This window comes from Corythoichthys intestinalis, chromosome 20 (genome assembly GCF_030265065.1).
Source record: "Corythoichthys intestinalis isolate RoL2023-P3 chromosome 20, ASM3026506v1, whole genome shotgun sequence".
In the NCBI taxonomy this organism is placed as follows: Eukaryota; Metazoa; Chordata; class Actinopteri; order Syngnathiformes; family Syngnathidae; genus Corythoichthys; species Corythoichthys intestinalis.
Genome location: NC_080414.1, coordinates 2,188,081 through 2,213,633, shown reverse-complemented (window position 1 = coordinate 2,213,633; position 25,553 = coordinate 2,188,081). Strand labels below are relative to the sequence as shown.

The window sequence follows — 25,553 nt, the reverse complement described above, 5'->3', positions numbered from 1 at the left end:
TTCCAAAGGGTTCGGTGAATCCACATGTGAAACTTATGGGGTTCGGTACCTTTAGCAAGGTTAAGAACCACTGGATTAGAGCTTTATCTCTGCATGTCATTTGGGAACAAGCTCTCAGGCTATGGAATCACAGGAGTAACAAAATTAATGAATGAATATGGCGGAAAACACAGACAAGGCTGAAAAAGTCTTTTTTTGGGGGGGGCTTTTTTTTGTATATGGCATTTTTTGGGGCAAATGGCTTTTGGCATATCACAATTTTTTTGGTATATGGCAAAATGGCTTTTTGCATATGACATTTTTTCCGTATATAGCAAAATTTATTTTGGCATACGGCATTTTTTTGACTCATGACTTTTTTTGGTATATGGCAAAATAGCTTTTGGCACATGGCAGTTTTTTGGAAGATGGCAAAACTGCTTTTGGCACACGGCAGTTTTTTTGGTATATGGCAAAATGGCTTTTGGCATATGGCATTTTGTTTGTATATAGCAAAATGGATTTTGGTTTACGGCAGATTTTTGGTATATGGCAAAACTGCTTTTAGCATATGGTAGTTTTTGGGTATATGGCAAAACTGCTTTTGGCATTTTATTGAATATGGCTTTTTTTTTTTTTTTTTTGCATATGGCAAAAATGCTTTTGGCTCATGGCAGTTTTTGCAGGCCATGCACGTCCATCCCATTGACGGCCATATATGTCCAAATTTCCCATTCATTTTAAATGGCAGACATACATGTGCTTGTGATTTTTGACCATACACATACCATGACAACGTTTTTCTGCCATTGAAAATGAATGGGAAACTTGGATCTGCAAGGCTGTCAATGGCATCGCCTTACTTGGAATGTCATGCGTTGTAAGAGCCATTTTGCCATATATAATATATATATTTATAAAGCCATATGTGGGAAAAAAATGTCATATGCCAAAAGCCATTTTTCCATTTGCCAAAAAAAAAACTGCCATTTGCCAAAAAAAATGCCATATGCCAGCACGACAACTGCATATGTGCAAAAGAAGACACTTAAAGTGACATTGTTCATGGCTACCAAAGAAAACGTCCATTGTTTACCTTTCAAAACAACTTTATTCATCAAGGACATCTGTGGGTACAGATTACTAAACTGTGGGTACAGATTAGCTATGAAAAATATTTTTTTCTACCCTGGCACCCAGGGGGCGCCGTAGTTTTACCACGTCATACATTTTTTACTTTTACATGATTGATGATTCATGATAGATTTGAGAAGAAACGCTACTCTTACTCTACTACTTTGGCCTACACTAGTCATTACTTTTTTTCATTTTTGTTCTACAATACAAATTTTTGCCAGCAATGCCAACAGTGGCTCTACCAGTTCCAACAGTAATTACTTTTACTTCAATAATGTTATTTTTAACTTTATTTATTCATTTAATAGGGACAGTGCACATTGACGAACATCTATTAGACACTTCCAAAAGATGTAAATATGCCAAATTTTAGTAAAAATGGTAATTTGCAGCCGCAACCCCCAGGCAAGTAACACAAAGACACTAAAAAGAACAAACGATCACAATAAAAAAGGACAGTACAATAGGTTACTAAGAACTTAAAAGTCAGTGATTGCAGAACTGGTTTACTTTCAACCACCGCTTGAGCTGAGTTTTAAAGGTTCGTATTGTTGGACACTCCCTGATGGCGAGCGGTAAACTGTTTTTCTGATTGGGACCTCACAGTCCCCCTCTTCTTCTTTTTTTTTTTTTTTAAGTCCGACATGGGAGGTGGGGCGAGTCCATGCCTTGTACATAAGACAAGCCGTTTAAAAAAAAAAAAAAATTCTCAAGGCTCAATAAATAGTACTTTTTTAAAGTGTTACAAACATGGAATGATGATGGTTTTCCTGGCAAAGACCTTTAACGATTTTTTTGGTAGAGTGATTCTATGTTACTGCATGTATTTACACCTGCCTTTTGCTTTACCCACCTCTGAGCAAATGTCCATATTTTACTACTATACAGTGTAAAGGTATATGAACCTTTTGGAATTTCTCACCTTTCTACTTAAAATCACCATCAAATGTGATCTGATTTTTGTCTAAATCACACAGATGAAAAAACAGTGTTTGCTTTAACTAAAACCACTTAAACATTTCTAGGTTTTCATATTTGAATGAGGATTGTATGCAAACAATGACAAAAGGAGGGAAAAAAAGGTAAGTTAACCATCACATTTAATATTTTGTGCCCCCCCCCCCCCCCCCCCCTCCTTTTGGCAGCAATAACTTCAACCAGACGCTTCCTGTAGCTGCAGATTAGTCTGGCACATCGATCAGGACTAATCTTGGCCTATTCTTCTATACAAAACTGCTTTAGATCAGTCAGATTCCTGGGATGACTGGCATGAACGGCTGTCTTTAGGTCATGCCACGGCATCTCAATGGGGTTCAAGTCTGGACTTTGACTTGGCCACTCCAGAACGTGTATTTTGTTCTTCTGAAACCATTCTGAAGTTGATTTACTTCTGTGTTTTGGATCATTGTCTTGTTGCAGCATCCATCCTCTTTTTAGCTTCAACTGTCTGACAGACGGCCTCAGGTTTTCCTGCAAAACATCCTAATAAACTTTTGAATTAATTCTTCCATTAATGATTGCAGGTTGTCCAGGCCCTGAGGCAGCAAAACAGCCCCAAATCATGATGCTCCCATGCTTCACATTGGGGATGAGGTGTTGATGTTGGGGAGCTGTTCCATTTTTCCTCCACACATAACGTTGTGTGTTACTCTCATACAATTCAACTTTGGTTTCATCAGTCCACGAAATATTTTGCCAAAACTTCTGTGGAGTGTCCAAGTGCCTTTATGAACATCAAACAAGCAACAATGTTTTTTTTTTGTTTTTTTTTTAAGACAGCAGTGGTTTCCCTCTGTGGAGTCCTCCCATGAACACCATTCTTGGCCATAGTTTTACATATAGTTGATGTGTGCACAGAGATATTGGACTGTGCCAGTGATTTCTGCAAGTCTTTAACAGACACTCTAGGGTTCTTTTTTTTCCTGAGTATTCTGCACTGAACTCTTGGAGTCATCTTTGGTGGACGGCCGCTCCTTGGGAAAGAAACAACAGTGCCAAACTCTCGCCATTTGTAGACAACTTCTCTGTCAATTGATTAACTTTTAAGTTTTTAGAGATGGTTTTGTATCCTTTCCCAGCTTTATACAAATCAACAATCGCAGGTCTTCAGATAGCTCTTATGACCGAGCCATGATGCACATCAGACAATGCTTCTCATCAAGACATTTCTCACCAGATGTGTGTTTTATAGTGGTCAGGGCAGCTTTAAACCAAACATCAGTGATTGGGCACACACTTGACTTAAAATGTTTGGTAAAAATTGGTTTCAATTGCTCTTTAAGTCTCCTTAGACAGAGGGTCCACTTACTCCCCCCCCCCCCCTCCCCTTCTGTTATTGTTTGCGTTCTATCCTCATTAAAATATGAAAACCTATACAGGTTTGGGTGGTTTTAGTTAAAGCAAACACTGTATTTTCATCTGTGTGATTTTGACAAAGATCAGATCACATTTGATGTTGATTTTATGCAGAAATGCGAGAAATTCCAAAAGGTTCAGATACTTTTTCATACCACTTGTACCATAGAATCACTCTACAAGAAATCCTTAAAGGTGTTTGCCAGAAAACCAATGTCATTCCATGTTTGGTAACATGACTGCTGTTATCTATAATTTAATAGTTGAAAAACGTGGTATGGTCCTCTTGTGATGTGATTGCCGCAAACTAAAAGGAGTTTGACAGGTGACGCTGCTGGTCTAACAAGTCAGGCTGGTATCTACACATCAGTAATTGCGCGGATGCGCTCATAAAGCATCTTTTATATGCGCGCGTCCATTCGCAGCCAGCATACCTTTGAAATTCCGAATGCGTAGCGTGAACGTGCTTTCTCCATTATAGCAGGGAGGGAAGTCTAAAGCGGCTGGCAGACAGACGCTCATCATGGCATCTGCACTGAATTGCACTCCGTTGACCTTAGTTTTTATTTATTCGTTACTGTTTACCTTTGCATTTTGCGATAATAATGATACAGAAGACGAGCACGCTAAACACACGTACACAGTGGAAATGTTCAAGGAAGCCGTGCCCACCTTTCCGCACTTTGTGATGTTTTATGCCCCTTGGTAAGTTCATTATTTATCTTACTAACGGCTACTTTTACACAGCGTGTTTTGCTAAAGCCGGCGAGTAAGCTAGGAAGCTAGTTAGCATGCACGCTATTAGTCGCTTAGCTTTTTACGTTCACTTTGAGCTTGTGGTTAGCCTTCGAGCTAGCACAGCTACCGGTTAAGTCTCAAAGTGGAGCAAGTCATAGATCAAATAACGCCTTTGAATGCACATAAATGTTAAGTATTCATAGAAATGCTCGTTTGAGTCATTAGCTTGTGAAGTATTTTAATCGAAAAAGACGTAGTAGTGATCCTTGATGCTCAGTGAGCTCTTAGAGATGACGTGGCACAAGTAATTTCATGTTGTAAACTGGAATAATCGCATTTATTACACATTTGCCTTAAGATAATTCTTTGCTATATTAAAATACATGATTTACTAAAAGGCTATTAAAAGACAAATTACGCAAAAGCAAAAAATAATAAAAATCACTGCATGACAGATTTGCTGTCCTACAAATTTGTCTCGGATTTGAAGTGAATTTGAAATATTTATTTTTTATTTATTGTGTTATTCTTCAAACGGTTTCCCCCCCTCTACCTCTGCCTTTTATGTTTAGGTGTGCCCATTGTAAGAAGCTGCAGCCGACGTGGAATGAATTGGCTGACAAGTACAACAATATGGATGAACCCTTCGTCTATGTCGTCAAAGTAGACTGTGTCCAAGACACAAAGTTCTGTTCCCACGAGCACAAAATCCGAGGCTACCCCACGTAAGTATAACTAACCATGGCTGGGTTAAAGCAACACTAGGTAACTTTTCAACCTTTATAAAATACTTTTTCTAACGTGATGATATGTCGACTGACAACTAGTTGAATGACACCTCTTTTATATCTTGAGGGGGGTCTGTATCGCTTTCACCAGTACTAATTAACTTTGAGGAGGGTGGCAGAACTGTGCCACACACAAAAAAAAACTACAAATGTGCTGATTGCTGTTGTGCTGACGGTATACGTTACTAACCCCTTTCCCCATTCAATATAAAGACTGAACTCGATGCGAACACTTTCGCGTGAATTCTGCAAAGATGGCAGAGCAACAACAGAGACAAAAAGTTTTGTCCGAGGAGGGAACAAATGAGGCTACCATCATATTCAAGAATAATAGAATAGAACGCCTTTATTGTCATTACACAAAGTGTTATGAGATTCAAAGCTGCCCCATAGAGTGCACACACACTTACGCGTAGATCTCCAATATGCAAAATTAAAAAATATATATATATATATTTACACAACACAAGATAAAACAATTTTGTTGACTTGTGATATGTTGACTTTGGAACGACTGTCTCCTTGCTTAAGTCTGTTTCTGTTTCTCCTTGCCGTTTGAATGCTGTCGACCTAAATAAATTGTCAACTTGTGCTTTACAGCCTTTTTCCAGCTTTCAAAATTAAGTCAGTACAAGGGGGGTTAAGACTAAGGTGTGGATTTTGGCCATTTGGCCAGGTTGTCTGGGTTCCACCGGCCTGGGTCGTTGGAGCTGGGCCAATGCGGGTCCGGCGGTTGGGCTAGCGTAATTCCGGCAATCTGGCTAAGAGCACAGATTCCTTCTCTATTCATTCTTCACAAAATCTCTGGGAACAGAAATGTCATTTAATTAATCCGCGCATGCCTTAAATGCGTCAAATATTTTAACGCGATTAATTTAAAAAATTAATTACCACCCGTTAACGCGATAAATTTGACAGCAATACCTTGAATCCTGGAACAAATCATTCCTGAGACAATCATTTCTGTTTTTATAGGGTACAGCTTTTGTACTTTTTCAGCAAAAATCCGGCGTTAGATCGCTGCGTTGGTGTGTTTGTGAATAGCTCCTCCTCATGTGGGCGGCCCCCTACCTGAATGCAAGGCGCAGTGCATGACTGATCTGACCTGTCAATCCCATTATGAAGTCCATGCATATGCGTTGCATGTTTTTCGGGTCTCCAATTTTCCTTTAAATCTTTTGTACGTTTTTTGCCGGCATCAATGTGAAATGGGTCTTAAAATTTGATTCATTATGGTCTTTTAAAAAAGTCTTTAAAAGTTTTAAATTTGGCTTGTTGAACCCTGCGGAGACCCTGCTCCAAATTATTCCTTATTTCAAGAATGATGACAATTGAATACTTTGAATAAAAATACTGTCACCGTGGTTCTAACTTAAAAAAATATTTGTACTACTTATTGCATGCTTGTGTTCCTTATAGGCTAATGTTTTACAAGCCTGAAAAGGACCCTGTCCAGTACCAAGGACAAAGAAATCTGGAATCTTTGGAGCAGTGGATGTTATCACTGTTTAGGTCACCACCTTCTGCTGTAAGTGATGCCACATCATGTAAACTAGTTATGTTGAGACGCAGCTCTTCCGATGCATTTCACGTTCCCCTTATCCTGCTCCCTCCAGAAACCAGAGGTTCAAGAGGAGGCACAAAGTGGCCCGCCAGAGCCAAAAGACGGCATGTATGAGCTCACCACTGACAACTATAAGGAAATTATTACAAACGGTAAAGCTTAAGCCTGTAGCAATATACAATAAGTCAATTAATCGCACGTAGGGCTGCTTAATGGGAAAAATGTCACTTTAACGTGAAGTTGTTTTAGGCATGTTGTAAGCAACAATGAAGATAAAATGGATGACTATTTCCTCAGAAAATGTTTTATTTCAGCCTCCTGACTTAACTGTAGTCTACAATTGTACTGGTTTAAGTACATAAAACTTGTTAGTTAAACTTAAGTTTTAAGGTTAAGGTTCGGAGTATAAAATTTAAAAAATTCTCTGGACACAAATCAGACAAAATTCCTTTTTTTTTTTTTTTTTCAAATAAAAGTGCTGCTGATTGACATTTTTTTAAAACTAAACAAATCCAATTTCAGAGCACGCTCTCTTATGACATTTTACAGATTGAGTTTGTGTTGAAATGAGCTGTAAGCTGTTATATGAACGGTTTTATGTGTGTGGTTTCTTTATAAAAGAAATGAGTCTTTACTAAATGAAACTTTACTATCTGACAACAACTCAAGTGCCAATATGCTACTCCAAAACACAATAAAAGGGACACTTAGGAGACTGTTTAGCATCATCGCTAACCAGCTTAGCGCTCCATGCTAAGTAGTAACATCTCATCAACAAAGAATACAAACAATACAATTGGCTTCATTTACTCACGTCACGTCTGACGGAGGCATTCTGGATTTAACAACACAAGAGGCAAGCTAACTCTTAAGGCTTTGTATTATTGACTCAGCAACCTGAGTGGATCAGTGAACTCTCTTGCTCTAATCACTGGCGCGCGCAGCCTCACGTTACACATAAACAAGGACTCAAACGGGACTGCTCATAGCTGTTGGCAAAAATCGATGACCAATTTCGTTGACAACTAATTTTTAGTCGATTTTAATCGATTAGGTGTTGCATCCTTAGTCGAAATTTCCAAACAAGTGATAATCGCCCTACTCCCAGGAGTGAAAGTGGCTAGAATTTCTTGCCAGAACTCCCTGACGTAAAGGTTGCCATGGAGCCCCAAAAAAAATTTTTTTTTTTTTTTTTTTTTGGGGGGGGGGGGGGGTCAAACCTCTTAAACTACTGAAATGCAGAGAAAACTGTTTTAGCAAAGTTATTTCTATCACACATACAAAAACTGATTTTCATTTAATGTAACAAAAATTTAATTTTTTCCATGATTTGCAAAATAAAAGCTAACAAAATCAGCAACAACCTCAACCTCCATCTCCTAATTTTCATTTTCCCTCATTTCCTCACATACTAAATGCCAAATCTCTATTACTACTTAAGAACATAGGATGTATCTTAAAATTGAAGTTAATGTAAACATTTACTTTTTTTTTTTTAAATAAAAAAAATACCCGAATATAAGACAGCCCTGATTATGAGACGACCCCCCCTTTTTCAAGACTCAAGTTTGAAAAAAGACTTTTTGAACACCAAATTAATTTTTATACAGAAAATAATTACAGTACATCTGAAACAAATCATTATAACAATATATTTGAGAGAAAAAGCATGTTATTTTGCCTCATTCAAATCTTAATATCTGAACATTTAAATATGTAAACTAAAGTGCAATCACATTCGTAAATGAATGGCTTCTGATTTTTTAAATGTAAATAAACCAATCTATTGTGATAAAACAACAAAATTGCAATAACTGCATTAACCATCACAGTGAAGTCTAACTAACTATAGTCTTGAAACAAATCTGAATAAGGAAAAACATTGCAATAAAATAATGCAAGCTTGTTAAACTTGAGAGTGGCTGAGATTCTTCTTCGTGTCAGGGGTTCGCTTTGGCCTGGGGAGTCAAGTTCAGCATTCGCTTCAATGATATCTGGCGTCATCTAGCGTCGTGAATGGGTATAACGTCTAGACCCCGAATATAAGACGACCCCACTTTTTCCGTCTTATTTCAATGCAAAAAACACCATCTTATATTCGGGCCAATATGGTATATTGGTGGAAACGGATTACGCTACACAAGCACTTTATTATGCTTGTAAATCTGATGTCGGTAGATTGTTTTCTTCTTGGAGATGAAATGCATGTGTGGCAGCTTAGGGTTTTTTTTTTTTTTTTTTTTTTTTTACATAGCGTTTTGACAGTTGCCGTCTTATTTTCGGAATCAAAGCACAGTGTACCGGAACAGCATTCCGGCCCTGGATCTTATACCGGAACTGCGTTCCTGACCGTTCTGGCCCACTTTCACCCCTTCCTACGCCACTAATGAAAAGCTCAAGTAGAGTAGGACTAAAATTACTGGCTAAAACTGGAGACTACATACACTACTACTACTCTAGTATCTGTGTCACGTTGCCTGATGATTGGTTACTTTCTATGTTTAGGGTTAAGTTTTGTCAAGTTCTTCGCTCCATGGTGCGGCCACTGCAAAGCCATGGCTCCAACCTGGGATCAGATGGCTTCCGCCTATGAGAACTCCGAGGTCAAAATAGCAAAGGTGGGCCCTTTTTAAAGAGTATTAAAACACCTGTGGAAATGCTAATATTCCATCATTTATCCATAAACGCATGCCTTTTGGATTCATATCATGCCACTTCGTATCACACACATCGCAACACGAAGAAAATGATAGAAATTTGCATCAATTATCAAGCTAAAACGAGCAGCGCCCGAGATCCCTGAAATCTAGCATATTGTGTGCGTGACGTCACAATTAGGAAAGACTTAGACTCAGTGCTTAGTACTGAATGGCGGCGATGATGGCGGACAAGTTTGTTTCTAGATGCAGCGACAAATCCGACGTAACGAACGTTCTTCAAATGGTGATGAGGAGAGTTATGAACCTTTCTTTGGTGTTTTGGGTTATCAATTTGAGCCCAAACAAAAGCAAATGCAGCCAAATGAAACTCATTGAGCGGAGCAATCACACTGATGAAACGCCGGCAACAGATCGTGTGGGGAAACACCGAATGGTTTGTTTTGCATTTCTTTTTGTGAAGCTGATACACCGTGACCGAAAAATAATGTACAGAATAATTATCATTTATTGTGGTATCATAGGTTTTCGCTCTGCTAACAGACACAAATATGTATGCGATTAAAGGATTTGTTGTATATATTTTACGAGCAATAATTTATACATGTGTCCAGTCCTATATCCAATGCGCGTTATGTTTTTTATTATAAAAGAGTACTCACTGTGGCCATTTCGAGCTTAGCTGCTCCCCTCCTTTTCTTTGCCTGGGGTGGTGCGTGGGCTCATCAGTGCCAGTCATCGTCTCTCTTTCTTGATATCTCGGGACATTTAGGTGGCTGCGCATGTATGTTGGGCGCCGCATCTGCTTTCAGCAGCAATTTCTTAGCAAAACCTGATTTCATTTGTCCATAGTTCGAATAGCTTTCAGGTGTAAAACGCGCACCACGCAAAACCGTGCCGGAGGCTGGGTCTGCAAAATTAGCCCTCTTTGCACGGACGAACTTTACTCATTGTCTGCGTTGTCGAGCTCTTTTTTTCGCGTTTGGGAACTCATGGGTACTATATTGCGACAAATAGCTATTTGTACACCACATAGCACGACAGGTTTGAACCATTTTAGCGATTTTTTTTTGATAAAACACTAACACAACTCTCTCGTAGATAAACAACGATGGCACCTGCCTCGACCTTTTGTTGTGATGTCACAGCCCCATTCGGCTGTTACCGGGCTACATTCGGAAATGTTCGTAATTTTCCATTTTCGATAATTGGTCATGAATGTGATTTTTTTTTTTTTTATTAATATTTGTTATCTTGCCACATAACGGTTATATTGATATCCCACGGCCCCTTAGTATTATAATTCTCTTTAATAGGGTTGTGACAATATATTGAAAAGGTGGTATATCACAATACTTTGTAGCTTAAAATGTACCGATAAGCTCCCACCAAAAATTGCTACAGTGATCCCTCGTTTTTTGCAGTTAATAGGGAACCCCCTGCCCCTGACAGCCATAGACGTCCAATCCGTTTGAACTGGGAGGGATGGTAGAGAATGATGTGGAAAAACTCAATCCAATTCATCGCAGAATGATAACAATGGCTTGTTTATTACAATGTTACAGACAAGATCGTACTTAACAATCCAAATGACCTAGAACAGACATGTCCAAAGTCCGGCCCGGGGGCCAAATGCGGCCCGTGGTCAAATTTCATCCGGCCCCCAGCCTCTGTCATAAAATCAATGACATCTGGCCCGCATGAAGTAGTTTACACACCAAATGCTGCTCCTCATTAACCCACTAAAAGGCAGCAGCACTCTAAGCAACATTACCCCGTGTGACCCTTTACTCCCAATTTTCTAAAATGGCGACAATCAACAAAAAAAGTTGACTGCGACGGCCGACGCTTCAAGGATGGGTGAAAATTGGACTATTTCTTCACCAAAATACGCAACAACCATGTCAGCCTCATTTGCAAAGAGACAGTCGCTGTTTTTAAAAAGTTCAATGTGAGGCGATATTACAGATTACAGGCAGCGAGAAATTGAAGCAACTTGAAGCTAGTTTAATTTCACAGCAGCAGTATTTTGCAAGAGCCCGAGAGTCGAAAGAGAACGCCACAAGGCTAGTTGCGAGATTGTTGAAATTATTACCGTATTGGCCCGAATATAAGACTGCCCTCTTTTTCAAGACTCAAGTTTGAATAAAAACTTTTTGAACACCAAATTAATTTTTATACAGAAAATAATTACAGTACAAATGATTCTAACAGTATATTTGAGAGAAAAAGCATGTTATTTTGCCTCATTCAAATCTTAATATCTGAACATTTAAATATGTAAACTAAAGTGCAATCACATTCGTAAATGAATGGCTTCTGGTTTTTGAAATGTAAATAAACCAATCTATTGTTATAAAACAACAAAATTGCAATAACTGCATTAACCATCAAAGTGAAGTCTTACTGTAACTGTAGTCTTGAAACAAATCTGAAAGGAAAAACATTGCAATAAAATAATGCAAACTGGTTAAACTTGAGAGTAGCTGAGATCTGTCATGACAGAACAGAGCTTCAATGATATCTAGCGCCATCTAGCGTCGTGAATGGGTATACTGTCTAGACAGCGAATATAAGACGACCCCCAATTTTTCAGTCTTATTTCAATGCAAAAAAATGACATCTTATATTAGGGCCAGTACGGTAATTAAAAAAGATAATGAGGCAAATGTGACACACAGAATGGCTTGCTAAAATTTGCTTAAATATATTGTTCTATGTAAAGGTTCTCAGCCAAGGTCGGCCCCCCACATTTTTACCACACCAAATCTGGCCCCCTTTGCAAAAAGTTTGGACACCCCTGACCTAGAACAACTATCAGCTAATGTCGTTTTTTAAATTTCATTAGTGCGTCATGTTAGCATTTTAGCACTTGTGACTACAGGATGAGCAGATTTTCTATTCAAATCATTGTTGTTAGTGTATATAATGCCAGTGTTCCTGTGTTTCTCTTTAGATGGACTGCACAAAGCACCATGACTCGTGCCTAAAGATGAGTGTGCGTGGATATCCCACACTGTTGTTCTTCAACGGAGGCGAAAAGGTATTTTAGATATTCTCACTCTATACATGACATGACTTCATTTCATGATTTCAACAGGAAATGTTCCAAAATGTGAAATATAGGATTGTCGCAAACGGTTATTTTGGTTGTCGACTAATTACTACAACTAGTTTACTCCGTTACACTACACACAAGCTCGCAGTCGCAGGCCCTATGTTCACGCTGGCCCGTTCAATCACGTGGCATGTATAAAGTGCCATAAAAAATGAACGATTCAACATAGAGCGCTGTCGTCAAATTACTCGAAAGCAGTTTGTATTTGGCACCGATATACCACGGAAAACCGGAGATATGATTGTTTTCATTCCACGGTAGGAAACATGTTTTCTCTACTACTCATGCTCTTTGGATGGGTGACAATTCATTTCTCAGTGGATTTTTCTAGTTGGAATTCAATGATATTTGTTATGATTTTTTTTTGCCTAATATGGTCATGTTAATAGGTTATAGTACAGTACAATCATAACAGTTCAAATAGATGACGTTGTACTGAAGAAAAAAAATGGTTTAAAAAAAACAGTCATACGTTGCAAGCAATTTTCCCTCTTAAGCTCCTGATAACCGATTTTTTGAACCGGTATTCATTTGCAGTTAAAGTGTAAAAATTGGCGTAAAAAATTGAGAAATGCAAACACTGAACTTAATTGAAATACCTAAACACGTTTATTGAATTGCAAAAACAGAAAATAATAAGGTCCAGAAAACTTGTCATCACTCTCCAGTGTGTGTCGCCTGCAGTCAGGTATTATTGCTTCTTCCACTACGCACGTCAGCGCGTTGACCGGCATTAAATGTAGTCTGGGCAAAATGTGATGCTTAAAGTTAAAGTCAAAATGAAACGATTCCTCGAGGCGAATAAAATTACTCGGATCAGTTTTTAACCCTTTAACACCAAACGTGTCGGCAGCGACGCGTTTACGCATATCGTCTTTGAAGCATCGTCACGCTGTAATTACGTCACCCGCGTGCCGCTGGTTGGTCTCGTTTGAAAGTGCGGAAGTTGATGTCCACACCAGTTTTTATTTGAAGTCAATCGACCAAGAAAAACGGGAGATAATGTCATTTGAGTTTTATAGTTTTATTGCACTCATAAATATGCATTCAAACGCTGCATGGACCATGTATCTATCTCCATATTTCCATCATTTCTTGTCCTTTTTCAAAACCGAAAGCAGCACAAAAGACTACATATCCCAAGAGCCGTTCTGATGTCAAGAAGGACGAACCGAATGTGATCATTTTTAATAAATTTCCGAACGAGGCGCCAACTAATGAAAGGGAGGCATGCAACGCAAGCAACGGCCGGTTGGTTTGAGCGAGCGACTGTGAAACGAGCAGAATGAATATAAAACTACATTTAGCGCAAGCTAATGCATTATTTCATTAACTCAAGGAAGAAGATGAGCCGTATTTGTTTTTCTTTGCCTGAGTCGGCATCTCGGCGAATAGAACTGACGGCAGCGCGTAAACAGCGAAAGAGTAGGCTGTGTTTGACGTTGTGTGTGACGCAGCTTCGTGACCTGTTCAAGCTTTATTGAGTGCGCAAAAAAAAAAAAAAAAACTTTATTGGGTCGCATGCCTGGAAATTTTGAATTGAACTGAACTACTTGTCATTATTTTCTAAAATACTTTTTTTCAATGTTATATATATTTTTTTTCTTTACTATAATCTTTTCAATTTTTATGTAGATGTGTGTTCGAGAAGCTTGATTGCATATAGGTTAGGGTGTCCCAAAAAAGTAAATCCAGGAAACTAATCTCGCACACCCTCTCAATGCATTCCACTTCTTGCCAAAGTACTGTGAGAAAAAATTCACAATGATCGCTTAATATTTAGGGTTCCCTCAGAGCACATGTAATGTCTGCTATGCCGTATACAGGGGCCAACCAGGTAGGAGCGTCATCCTGATCTGTTTTCAACTGTCCATTTGCACTCACATGCATAGAACGTATGCGGTGTTGCCTTGACCTGGTGTTGACAGTGGCTGATCCAGAAAAGCAATCTGAAACTCGAAGGGGGGGGATTTCCCCCCAAAATATCACCGATTTTGAAAAACTCTTCGGATTTGGGAAGCTTACCACGTGGGAGGTGGTTTAAGCAAGTCTTTTTCTGATAGAATGTGACCTTACTTCGAGAAAATGACACTTTCAAGCGATCATAGCATGGAACTGGTCATCGCAGCTGTCTTCGGCCTCTTCTTCCGATCCTCTGGCCCTAATATTTCCCTGTTCGTCCGCTTCAAAGCAGAATGGAATTTTCTGGACCACTCGAAGGCATCTCCCTTTGACAACGATCCGAACGACAACCTCTCAGAGTGGGTGAGTCTCAAGAAGGACGAAGTCGTCGGGTTTATCGATAGCCAGCTGGAGACCACCCACCACAGGGACGACTACCGCGAGTTCCTCCTCCTCGCCCGCTTCTTCCTCACGGGCCCCGGGACAGAAGTTGTCCGCTTCAACCGGCCGGGCTCGATGGATGGCCAAATGCATCTACTCGCTGAAAATCTACATCTTCCTGAAGCAGTTCCAACTCACTCCACATGAAGCAAGAACTCTGCGCAAGATCAACGTGTTCGCAGTGACGGTCTACCTCAAGCGGTGGTTTGAAGCTCCAGTGACCGTCGATGCACCTGTCAACGACCTGGAGATGTGCGAGGAGCTGGACAGATACACCGCTGTTGACAGTGAAGTCGGCTCGGCTGCTGTCAAGAGGTTCCGTGGGCATCTCTGGTACTTGAGCGAGGACTTGGCCCCCCTGGCGATGTTTTCAACGAAGACCGAGGAAGAGGAGAAGGCCAAGATGCTGCACAACCTCTACGAGGCTCAGGAGAAAGGGAAGGAACTGCGGCGGGTGGAAGGAAGGAGGCCCCTTACACTCAAGAGGGCTGACCTGGGCGACTTCATCACCCGGAAGTGGCAGAACCTGTTCCACTGCCTGAAGCTGCCTCTCCCAGCTACAGTCGCGGATCTTCGGGAAGTTTCAGTTGTCGTGTCCGAGCTGAAGTTGGTGAATGATGTTGCCGAGCGAGCGGTGAAGCTGGCGACCGACTTCGACCAGTGCCTGACGAAGGACAAAGACGAGCGGCAGCTCATCTTTCAGGTCGTCGAACATCACCGCCGCCAATTCCCCACGGCTGACAAGGCCAGCTTCCAGTAGTGCAGCTGTCACTTCCCTGTCTTCAGTTGTATTGCACCAGTGCATGTGAAACCTTGTCCAATGTGAATTGTGCAAGGTAGACAATTGGTCTGGGAGAGAGGCGATCATTAGTCAGAAGAGTGCGAGACCGACACGTTAACCACTGCCAGTCCAGTAGGAATGTCAATGAGGGAAGCCTTAGCAACCAGCTATGGGAGTGAAATTTCGTGTGCTCGGTTCTTTTAGGAAGTGGAATACAATGAAGGGGTGTGAGAATCCGAATCTGTTAATATGTGATTTTATATAGGGAGCCTGGGACACCCTAATATAGGTATATACTTTTGATAAGGTGATGGGTACAACACCTAACTTCACAGAGATATCCTCCAAACCCTTTTTGTGTTAGATATTTTTTTTTTTTCTCACTATTTTGCACTGTATATAACCTGTTTTGACCATAGTATGTGTAAAGGCCAAAAACGCCTATGACCATACCTGCTGTTTGTGTTGACTTCTCAAACATAAAACTATTCAATCTTTTTTTTTTTTTTCGATTGAATGTTTATCCTAACAAGTTGAATAAATATGATCAACCTTCAAAACGGTTGGTCGAGCATGTTTGGTTGTCAGTGGGACGTCAACATTACAAATTTTGAAAACATGTTTTGGGATTTTTTTGTCTTTTTGGGTCCAAAATGTAGATTAAAATTGGTCAATGAAGAAAACAACAGTTTGGAGATGAAGTTCAAGGTGTCCTGAAAAAAGGGACCCAACTTGGCCATTGTAAACAAGTTTTTCTTTGAAATATAAAGGCAACATCAAATCCATGCAAATTCGGCCAAAATAGGCTAAGGTGTTAAAGGGTTAAACTCAAATTGCTCGAGTATTCGTTTCAGCTCTAAACGCATAGTAACGTACGACTTTACAGCCAAAGTAACGGTAACGGCGTTGCAAAGATAAAAGTATTTAGATTACTCTTTAATAAAAAAAAACAAAAAAAAACCCCATTATACTCTAACGCTGTTATTAACAACACTGGAAGTAACGCTACTCTCACATGCGTAAAATTTCTGGCGATACTCTACCCACCTCGGCTGTTTACGTTCCGAGATTAGAATAAGATGTAAGTTGGTTGTAATTACAGACGTGTTCTTCCCTTTACAGACAGAGATTACGCGTTACAAAGGAAAGAGAGACTTTGACTCCCTCAAAGAATTTGTGGAGGACATGCTGATAGCTATAAAGACCAAACGGGAAGAAGAGGAGAAGGCACCCGCGGAGGAGGAGCCTAAGGAAGAAGCTAAAGAGGATCCGAGCAAGCAAGAACCCAAGGAGGAGGAGCCTAAGGAAGAAGCTAAAGAGGATGTGAGACAGCAAGAACCCAAAGAGGAGGAGCCTAAGGAAGACACTGAAGAAGAAGCCAAGGACAAGCCTATTGAAGAAGTTAAAGATGAAGCCCAGGAGGTGAAGGTGAGCTTGATAAGGGTTGAATTGTTACCAAGTACATAAAAGTCACACAGACCAGAAAAATGACTGCTATTTTCCGTCTTGCCTTTTTTGATTCCCTTCTGCAGTCCAACGTCTTGCTGCTAACGGAAGGAAACTTTGACGAGACGATCGCCAAGGGCTTTACGTTCGTCAAATTCTTTGCGCCATGGTAGGATTGTTATGTTTAATTTGTTTACAGCTTATTTTTCGATGACTGCATTTCACAGAGCAATAAACAAACGTGATGTAATAAGACAAGGTCATACGCAGGTGCGGCCACTGCAGATACCTGGCTCCGATTTGGGAGCAGCTCTCCAACAAGGACTTTGACGTTCTGACTGACGTCAAGATTGCCAAAGTGGACTGCACAGTGGAGCGCACTCTCTGCAACAAGTACTCTGTGAGTACACACGCACAATCTAAATATATAAACAGAGGTTGGGTAGTAACACGTTACATTTTCTGTTATATTTTCTTGAGTAACTTATGGAGAAAATGTACTTCAAGAGTAATTTTACTTTTCTGAGGAAGAAACGCTCCTCCAGTTTTGTTTTTGGTAGCCCTTTTAATTATTGTTTTGGTCTTAAATGCTTCAAATTCAAACGTTTTAGTCCAAAAATAAAGGTTTCCAACAGTTACGAGCACATATTGTAGCATCTACAAGGCCAACGCCAACTTGGTGATGATAAAACACACTCAGCAGGAAAAGCAGTACATGATTTTCAATTAAACCCACCTGGAAACCACGAACTGTGTGTAAAAAAAAAAAAAAAAAATGTAGGGCTGCAGCTATCGATTATTTAGGTAATTGATGAATCTATCGATTAGCTAGTTGAAATAATCGAGTAACTACAAAATTTTAATGCGTTGCAGAATTTCAGGATATGTCAAATAAGTGTTTATGCATTAAAATAGCAGTAAATGCGAATACAAACTAAAATTCCTTAGCATTTCTTCCACTTTGATTTCACAAGAACAATAAATGCATTTAAAAAATAAAATACCTGAGCTTAGCCTGAAACAATAAAACCAAAAAATGAATAAATGAGGATCTAAGTACAACAAAAGAACAATTGGCTAACTTGCATTGCAAAAGTCCACTAGCTTAAATGCTATAAAATGGTAACGTTGTTATACAATGCTCTTAACAAATCGTTCAAACACATATTACTACAAAAAAAATGGCTACATACACCTATAAACAAATTACAAATGCATTAAATAAATATTAGTTCAAAAGAAAAACTTTCCTTATGTTGATCTTAACAGGGAGCAGTTGGATTCAGCCATGTTAAATGAGTTACAGTGGGGGCAAATAAGTATTTAGTCAACCACTAATTGTGCAAGTTCTCCCACTTGAAAATATTAGAGAGGCCTGTAATTGTCAATATGGGTAAACCTCAACCATGAGAGACACAATGTGGAAACAAAGAAAATCACATTGTTTGATTTTTTTTTTTAAGAATTTATTTGCAAATCATGGTGGAAAATAAGTATTTGGTCAATACCAAAAGTTGATCTCAGTACTTTGTTATGTACCCTTTGTTGGCAATAACGGAGGCGAAACGTTTTCTGTAACTCTTCAAAGCTTTTCACACACTGTTGCTGGAATTTTGGCCCATTGTGATGTTTTGGGGCTGTCGTTGGGCAACACGGACATTCAACTCCCTCCACAGAATTTCTATGGGGTTGAGATCTGGAGACTGGCTAGGCCACTCCAGGACCTTGAAAGGCTTCTTACGAAGCCACTTCTTTGTTGCTCTGGCTGTGTGTTTGGGATCATTGTCGTGCTGAAAGACCCAGCCACGTCTCGTCTCCAATGCCCTTGCTGACGGAAGGAGATTTTCACTCAAAATCTCTCTATACATGGCCCCATTCATTCTTTCCTTTACACAGATCAGTCGTCCTGGTCCCTTTGCAGGAAAACAGCCCCAAAGCATGATGTTTCCACCCCCATGCTTCCCAGTGGGTATGGTGTTCTTCGGCTGCAATTCAGTATTCTTTCTCCTCTGAACACGAGAACCTGTGTTTTTAACAAAAAGTTCTATTTTGGTTTCATTTGACCATAACACATTCTCCCAGTCCTCTTGTGGATCATCCAAATGTTCTCTAGCGAACAGCAGACGGGCCTGGACGTGTACTTTCTTCAGCAGGGGGGCACGTCTGGCAGTGCAGGATTTGAGTCCCTGGCGGCGCATTGTGCTACTGATAGTAGCCTTTGTTACTGTGGTCCCAGCTCTCTGTAGGTTCACTGGGTCCTCCCGTGTGGTTCTGGGATTTTTGCTCACCGTTCTTGTTATCATTTTGACGCCACGGGGTGCGGTCTTGCATGGAGCCCCAGATCGAGGGAAATTATCAGTGGTCTTGTATGTCTTCCATTTTCTAATAATTGCTCCCACAGTTGATTTCTTTACACCAAGCGTTTTACCCATTCTTCCCAGCCTGGTGCAGGTCTACAACTTTGTCTCTGGTGTCCTTCAACAGCTCTTTGGTCTTGGCCATAGTGGAGCTTGGAGTGTGACTGACTGAGGTTGTGGACTGGTGTCTTTTATACCGATACGGAGCTAAAACAGGTGCCATTAATACAGGTAACGAGTGGAGCCTCGTTAGAAGAAGTTAGACCTCTTTGACAGCCAGAAATCTTGCTTGTTGTAGGTGACCAAATACTTTACTACTTACTTTACTACTTACTTTAAAAATCAAACAATGTGATTTTCTGGTTTTTTTCTCCACATTCTGTCTCTCATGGTTGAGGTTTACAATGACAGGCCTCTCTAATCTTTTCAAGTAAGAGTACTTGCACAATTGGTGGTTGACTAAATACTTATTTGCCCCACTGTATGTCATATTCACCCAAATCAATAAAACTAAATTCAAACACTTTCAAAACAAACTTGAAACGGCAAAATTAGATTGGGAGCTTTTTTTTCCCAATCAAATTACTCGAATTAATCGTCGCAGCACTACTTGAGTATTCTTTTCAACGAATACTTTTCGGGTCACTACTTTTATTTGAGTGATAATATTTTGAAGTAACGCTACTCGTACTTGAGTAAAACAATTGGCTACTCTACCCAACGCTTTATGTAACACAATAAAAGTATCACATTATTAACGTTTAATTCCATGAAAAACGTGCAATTGGCTGTAACCCGTTTGCAAATAAAGTCTTGAAACTGGATTCACGAACTGGGTTTGTTTGCCATCTAAAGACTGTGGTTAATGTATAACAAGGAAGGGACACATTTTCAAGATTCGCTCTTGAGTCACGCAACAATGTGGTACATTCAATCTCCTTCCTTTCTTCTCAGGTGCAAGGTTACCCCACCCTAAAGATCTTCCGTGCCGGGGAGCAAGGCGACGAGTACAGCGGTCCGCGGGATCTGGCGAGCCTGCACGGCTTTGTGAAGAAGCAGGTGAGGGACGAGTTTTGAAGATGCGCGGCGGCACTCGTGTTGGCGGGCGCTCGAGCAGGAGCTGCAAGCGGCGGTCCGGGTCTCGCACCAGCCGAACCTCACTCTCCTTTCCAGTGTTGATAAGGAATTCTGGGTGTTTGGGTATATAAATGTATTTCTCATTTTTGGTTCTTTCAAAACAACTTATATGAAGTTTCGGGGGAGGGGGTCTCATTTGTTTCCAGGTACGATTTGTACCGTTTTTTTTTTTACATTTGTTTTTCTACGTGGGTTTTGTTGTCCGAATGCCAGCCATGAATAGATGTTGACAATTGCCTCTCAGCCACACCAGTGCTAATGTGACCTAACTCTCAGGGACTAACCTCGGGGCCCTTCGCAGGAGTCCGACATTTTGGTTCAGTTAGACTCCTCCTTGGTGCCTGATAATATACCCGTTAGACAAGAAAATTATTGCTGCTGCTTCTGTTCCCCAAACAACTGAATGATTGAAAATATCTGCTTTTGGTCGTGTTTGTGGACCTAGCACAAAGAGCACTTCATTTGGATGACATGCACGCAGAGGTTGGTAGCGTAGCGTAGTAAACTGTTATGTGATAAGAGTCGTGTTAACTTCAAAATAATTTTACTCAAGAGCAGTCATCCAAAATTTGTATTCTAGTACAACTATTCAGTGAACAAAATACTGTTAACAATGTCTGATTTTTTTTCCCCCCCTTGGCACGTCATCTACATGAACTGCTATTATACTGTACTATAACCTAATACATAACCATATTAGGCCCAAAAAAATACACCAAAATTGAATTCCGACTAGGGTAATCTACAGTAATGAAACATCACCCGTACTGAGAGCATGACTGATTTCTCTCCAAAAGATAAATGTAAAGCGTTACTACTAGAGCTCGACCGATATGGGATTTTTATCAGTGTATCATTCAATTTCGGTTTAAGAATTGGGAAAACGGATAAGTACTTATTTCATTCCTCGTTTTCAAAAAAAGAATATCAGCGTTTGTGACCCAGAAGTTGTTAATACACTTGTACGAGTTCACTGTTCGAAAACATTGTTTTTCCCCCCTTTAAAAAGTATGTACGTTTCAGCCATCCTTCACAAAAACGATAAGTAACAATAAATGTCAAATGTTAGCTAGCATGCTTCTCCATTGACCCATCGCAGGAATGACCCGGTAGAGACTGACTGACCTTCCTGAGAAAAAAAGTCAACAACTTCCGGGTCATTACACATAAAAAATCATACATACCATAAACGGAGTGCGATGAAATTTGGGGAGTCGATATGTTGTGCAAAACTGCTCCAAAAAGTCTCTTGCAGCCCTATTCCAAATGGGTATTTTGGATTTAATGTAAAAAAAAAACATGCAATTTTAGTTGAAAAACAGCGTGCACGTTTGAGACTATTGCACCTAGGCACTTAAGTTTGATCCTCTTCAAAATTGGTGAGACTGTTCATGAGACATGAGATGTTTTTAATCACGGGCCTGACCTGGGCGGGGTACCAAAGTCGGGCGTTTTTGGGGGGTTTAGGGCTTAGAATTAGGGTTTAGGGTTAGGGCTTCTTCATGGGAAAAGAAAGTGCCCAATTTGAAGGCCTGAACATGCTCGAAAACTCCCCAAAACATACATACAAAGAGCGATGAAATTTGGGGAGTCGATATGTTGTGCGAGGGCCAGTTCAGTCCTCCTTGCATAGCTATTCTATTTTTTTAATTTCAAAACAAAATTAAAACAGCGAAAAATAGGCCATTATTTGTTTTCCGACTTTTGATTTGAAAATGAGAAATGAAATAAGGCGTTATCAGTTTTCAGATTTTGGGTTCTGAATGAACAAATGATACAGATAGATATTCAAATGCCGATACTAATATCTAAAAAACATCTCAGCCGATTGCAGGAATCCAAAACCGATTTTGTAAGCTTTTTTTTCTTAAAGCACGTAGATTATAAAGGCAATACTTTTTAAAAATTGCTTCAACAGCTTCAAATTTACAATGATGACCTGAGACTCAAAACCCACCAGGACATCAAAAGATGTAACCAAATGAGATTGACAGGATGCTATCCATGCTAAAGCTAATGCTACGAGTTACATTGAGAACGAAAGTATCAGTCGGTAAACACTTTAAAAAGTTAAAGCAACATTGCATATTCTGTAATGCAAGATTTTTAAAAAATCTTACAGTATTTACAAAACAGGCAAGCCTGAAGCTTCCTGTAGCAGCTTGCCTTCAAGCTGCTGCGGGGTCCATGCGGGGTCCGACTATCAGTCAGTGGCGGCCTCTGTTGCCCTCACAGATGCCTGATCAAAATTTTGATCGTCTTGTTTTGTTAATCGACCGATGTTTGGGGGGGAAAAAGGATCGGCCGGCCTGTAGTTACTACCCACCTGTTGACATTCTGAAAAGTTTTTAAAAGTCCCATTGTTTGTACCTGTGAAAGCAAGTGTTTTCTGTGGCCCAGTGGGGTCAAAGCACTGAGTAATCAACATTTTAATCAAACCCATATTTTTCTCTCTCTCTCCATGTGATGAAACTGTGTCAAACTTTTTCATGTTTGCACAAAGTGTAAATGAGATGTCATGTTCATGTGACAATGTAAAACCAGGTACACAGACAAAGCAGTTTTTGCCAGTAAATTTTTTTATGGAAAGCACATGGTTGAAGGAACTCCAGTGACACTTTTTTTTTTCCTGTTATGCAGTCATGGGTTGTGCACTGCCCATGGATTTGTTACCAAAAAAATGTTGAGATTTCATAATAAAAAAATTCCAAAATAGGTTTGGTTCTCAGTCTCTCTCTCATAAGGTGTACTTTGTAATTGACAAAAAAAGTGCAATAAATAAGTATTTACACAAGAACACTCTAAACATGATCAGAAATGTAAACAGCAGCTTACCGGAGGTATATTTTGTTTGATCGGCTAGGCACATAAGATATTAACTAAGTATCATTACTTTACAATATATTGTCTAAATGACTCCTCAGTAACGTGTTCAATTCCAAAAATACAAATGACCCTCAAACTTGAATAAAAAGAGAGTAAACTGCTAGAACGGTGCGTTTGTGCACCGTCTTGACGTGCAGCGACAGAAGTGAACGTGTTGGTTGGATAAGGCCTTCTCGACTTGTTTGGACCACAACATGCATCAACTTGAACGCACAAATATTGACACTGGGGGGTTTTATTTGGAGAAAGGTGCTGCTAAAATAGCCTTGCGGACTCTTTGGTTCAGTCTGTTTTATATTTTGGGACTGTAAATATAATTTGAGAAGCAAATAAATGTGGCAAGAACAACCAAAGAATGAAGTTTTGACTTGTAGAAACACACAAGTTGACATTTTACACCACCTATCTTGTCATTAAAGATCCTGTAAAGTGAATTCAGAGCTCTGTTTAAATACATTATTGAAGGTAATTGTAGAAACCGTGTGCAAATTTGCAATGATAGACAAATAAGTCGTACTCTAATGTGAAGATGTTTTTCGCCGTTCCAGTTTTTGCATGAGCTGTATAAAAATAATATAAAAATTTGAGCACCCTAATAGCAGAAGTGGTTAACCTGTGTACAGTAATTGAATGTTTGGGCAACAGTAAGTGAACATGGACGGGGGGAAAAAAGTCACTTCTTTGCAGCACAAATGGTAAAAGTACATGTGCTTGTGGGCCAATAGGGTACCGACGAATGCCATTTTCAGACCGCAAGGCTGCGGGACGTCACCATCGTAAACCGGAAGGGGGTCAATATAGACGCGCGCTCGCATTGAAACCTGTAGTATTAACCTAGTAGTAACCATGCTAGTACTGCTTGTTTTCTGCCGGTTATCTTTCAAAGAAGAACGTACACGTAGCGCAGGTAGCACTAGAGCACGTAGCACCAGCGCACTTAGCACTAGCGCACGTAGCAACAGTAGCACCCGTAACACTAGCGCTATTAGCATCCGTAGCACACGTAGCACTAGCGCACGTAGCACTAGCGCACGTAGCACTAGCGCACCTAGCACTAGCGCACGTACCAGCACACTTAGCACTAGCGCACGTGACACTAGCACCCGTAGCACTAGCGCACATACTAGCACACCTAGCACTAACGCACGTACCAGCGCACTTAGCAATAGCGCACGCGACACTAGCACCCGTAGCACTAGCACCCGTACTAGCGCACGTAGCACTAGCACACATACAAGCGCACGTAGTACTAGCGCACTTAGCGCTAGCGCACTTGACACTAGCACCCGTAGCACTAGCGCACGTACCAGAGCACGTAGCACTAGCGCATGTACTAGCCCACGTAGCACTAGCGGCACGCGTACATGTAGTGCCCGTGCACATGTACGTACACGTAGTGTATGCAAGTACACGTACATACGTGCACGCAAGTACACCTAGTACAAGTGCACACAATCGTGCAAATATTAGGGTAATTTAATGAACAATTGAAGTGCAAATCTTACATGTTGCTCCTTTTGAAGTATTTTCCTACCAAAGTATTCATGTGTTGATACTGAATTGTCACTTTACAGGAACATTAATGATCTAATGGGTCAATTCAGCAAAAATTTGCCTTGAACCCTCCCCAGCCCTGAGAATGGGGCTATCTCCTGGAGGGACTTTGACTGGCACTTGAACTCACAAGAGCTGATAAGAATTTTACAGCCATACGAGCATATATTTCAGATTGAGGATAATAAATTCCACTCTAATGTGTAATAAGACAACATTGACATTTTCTGTCCACCTCAACGATGCCTTGTAAAAACCTGCCATTAGAAGGGCATAACAGCAGCACTCTGACTGGTCCAATCACAGTTCAGTTTTGCCCACTCATTGGTGGAGTAAATGCAGTGCACACCACAATAACTTGAAGCCACCTAGCTCAGAGGTGACGTGACCTCAGATTTTGGTCTGATTTACCAAGTTAACGCTTAGACGGCCATGGGACGACCGTAACCACTCAAGCGTCTCCCGTACGGGCCCGACTAACCGAACCGATGGCCAGTCCAACCATCCACCGCGGTCCCCTCCTCTCTGTCAGTGACAGCCGCAGGCTCGCACCACCATGTTTTTGTATTTCTTCAAAATGACATTGGAGTTGTCGTCGAAGTAGAGAACGGAGATAGCGTGGAGTTTGGTGGGGGCGCAGCAGGGTTTCGGGACATTCTCGGGATTCATCAGGTGCACCTAAAAGTGAAAGTGGTTGATTATGCTTTAAATGC

General features: G+C 40.4%; 2 protein-coding genes across 3 annotated transcripts in view; one reads left to right on the top strand and one right to left on the bottom strand.

Moving 5' to 3' along the window:
• Nucleotides 1-3,817: 3,817 nt before the first annotated feature.
• txndc5 (thioredoxin domain containing 5) lies at nt 3,818-23,130 on the top strand. The gene is made up of 10 exons (XM_057824185.1): nt 3,818-4,176; nt 4,782-4,934; nt 6,417-6,525; nt 6,614-6,713; nt 9,067-9,179; nt 12,175-12,261; nt 16,583-16,888; nt 16,993-17,075; nt 17,177-17,306; nt 20,218-23,130. Exons 1-10 carry the CDS (start codon nt 3,995-3,997, stop codon nt 20,338-20,340), a joined length of 1,386 nt encoding a protein of 461 aa, XP_057680168.1. The 5' UTR covers nt 3,818-3,994; the 3' UTR covers nt 20,341-23,130.
• The window catches only part of bmp6 (bone morphogenetic protein 6), a 70,484-nt gene continuing 67,230 nt past the window's right edge, over nt 22,300-25,553 (bottom strand). For both annotated transcript variants that reach the window (XM_057824187.1, XM_057824186.1), the window contains one exon: nt 22,300-25,518. In XM_057824187.1, the coding sequence (XP_057680170.1) occupies nt 25,369-25,518 (150 nt within the window). In that variant the 3' untranslated portion in view covers nt 22,300-25,368. The remainder of the gene's footprint in view (nt 25,519-25,553) is intronic.

Coding starts and splice junctions, on each gene's coding strand:
- txndc5 (XM_057824185.1), top strand. CDS start 3,995: ATGGCATCTGCACTGAATTGCACTCCGTTGACCTTAGTTTTTATTTAT. Junction 16,889..16,992: donor ATGAAGCCCAGGAGGTGAAG/GTGAGCTTGATA, acceptor TCCCTTCTGCAG/TCCAACGTCTTGCTGCTAAC. Junction 17,307..20,217: donor CTCTCTGCAACAAGTACTCT/GTGAGTACACAC, acceptor CTTTCTTCTCAG/GTGCAAGGTTACCCCACCCT.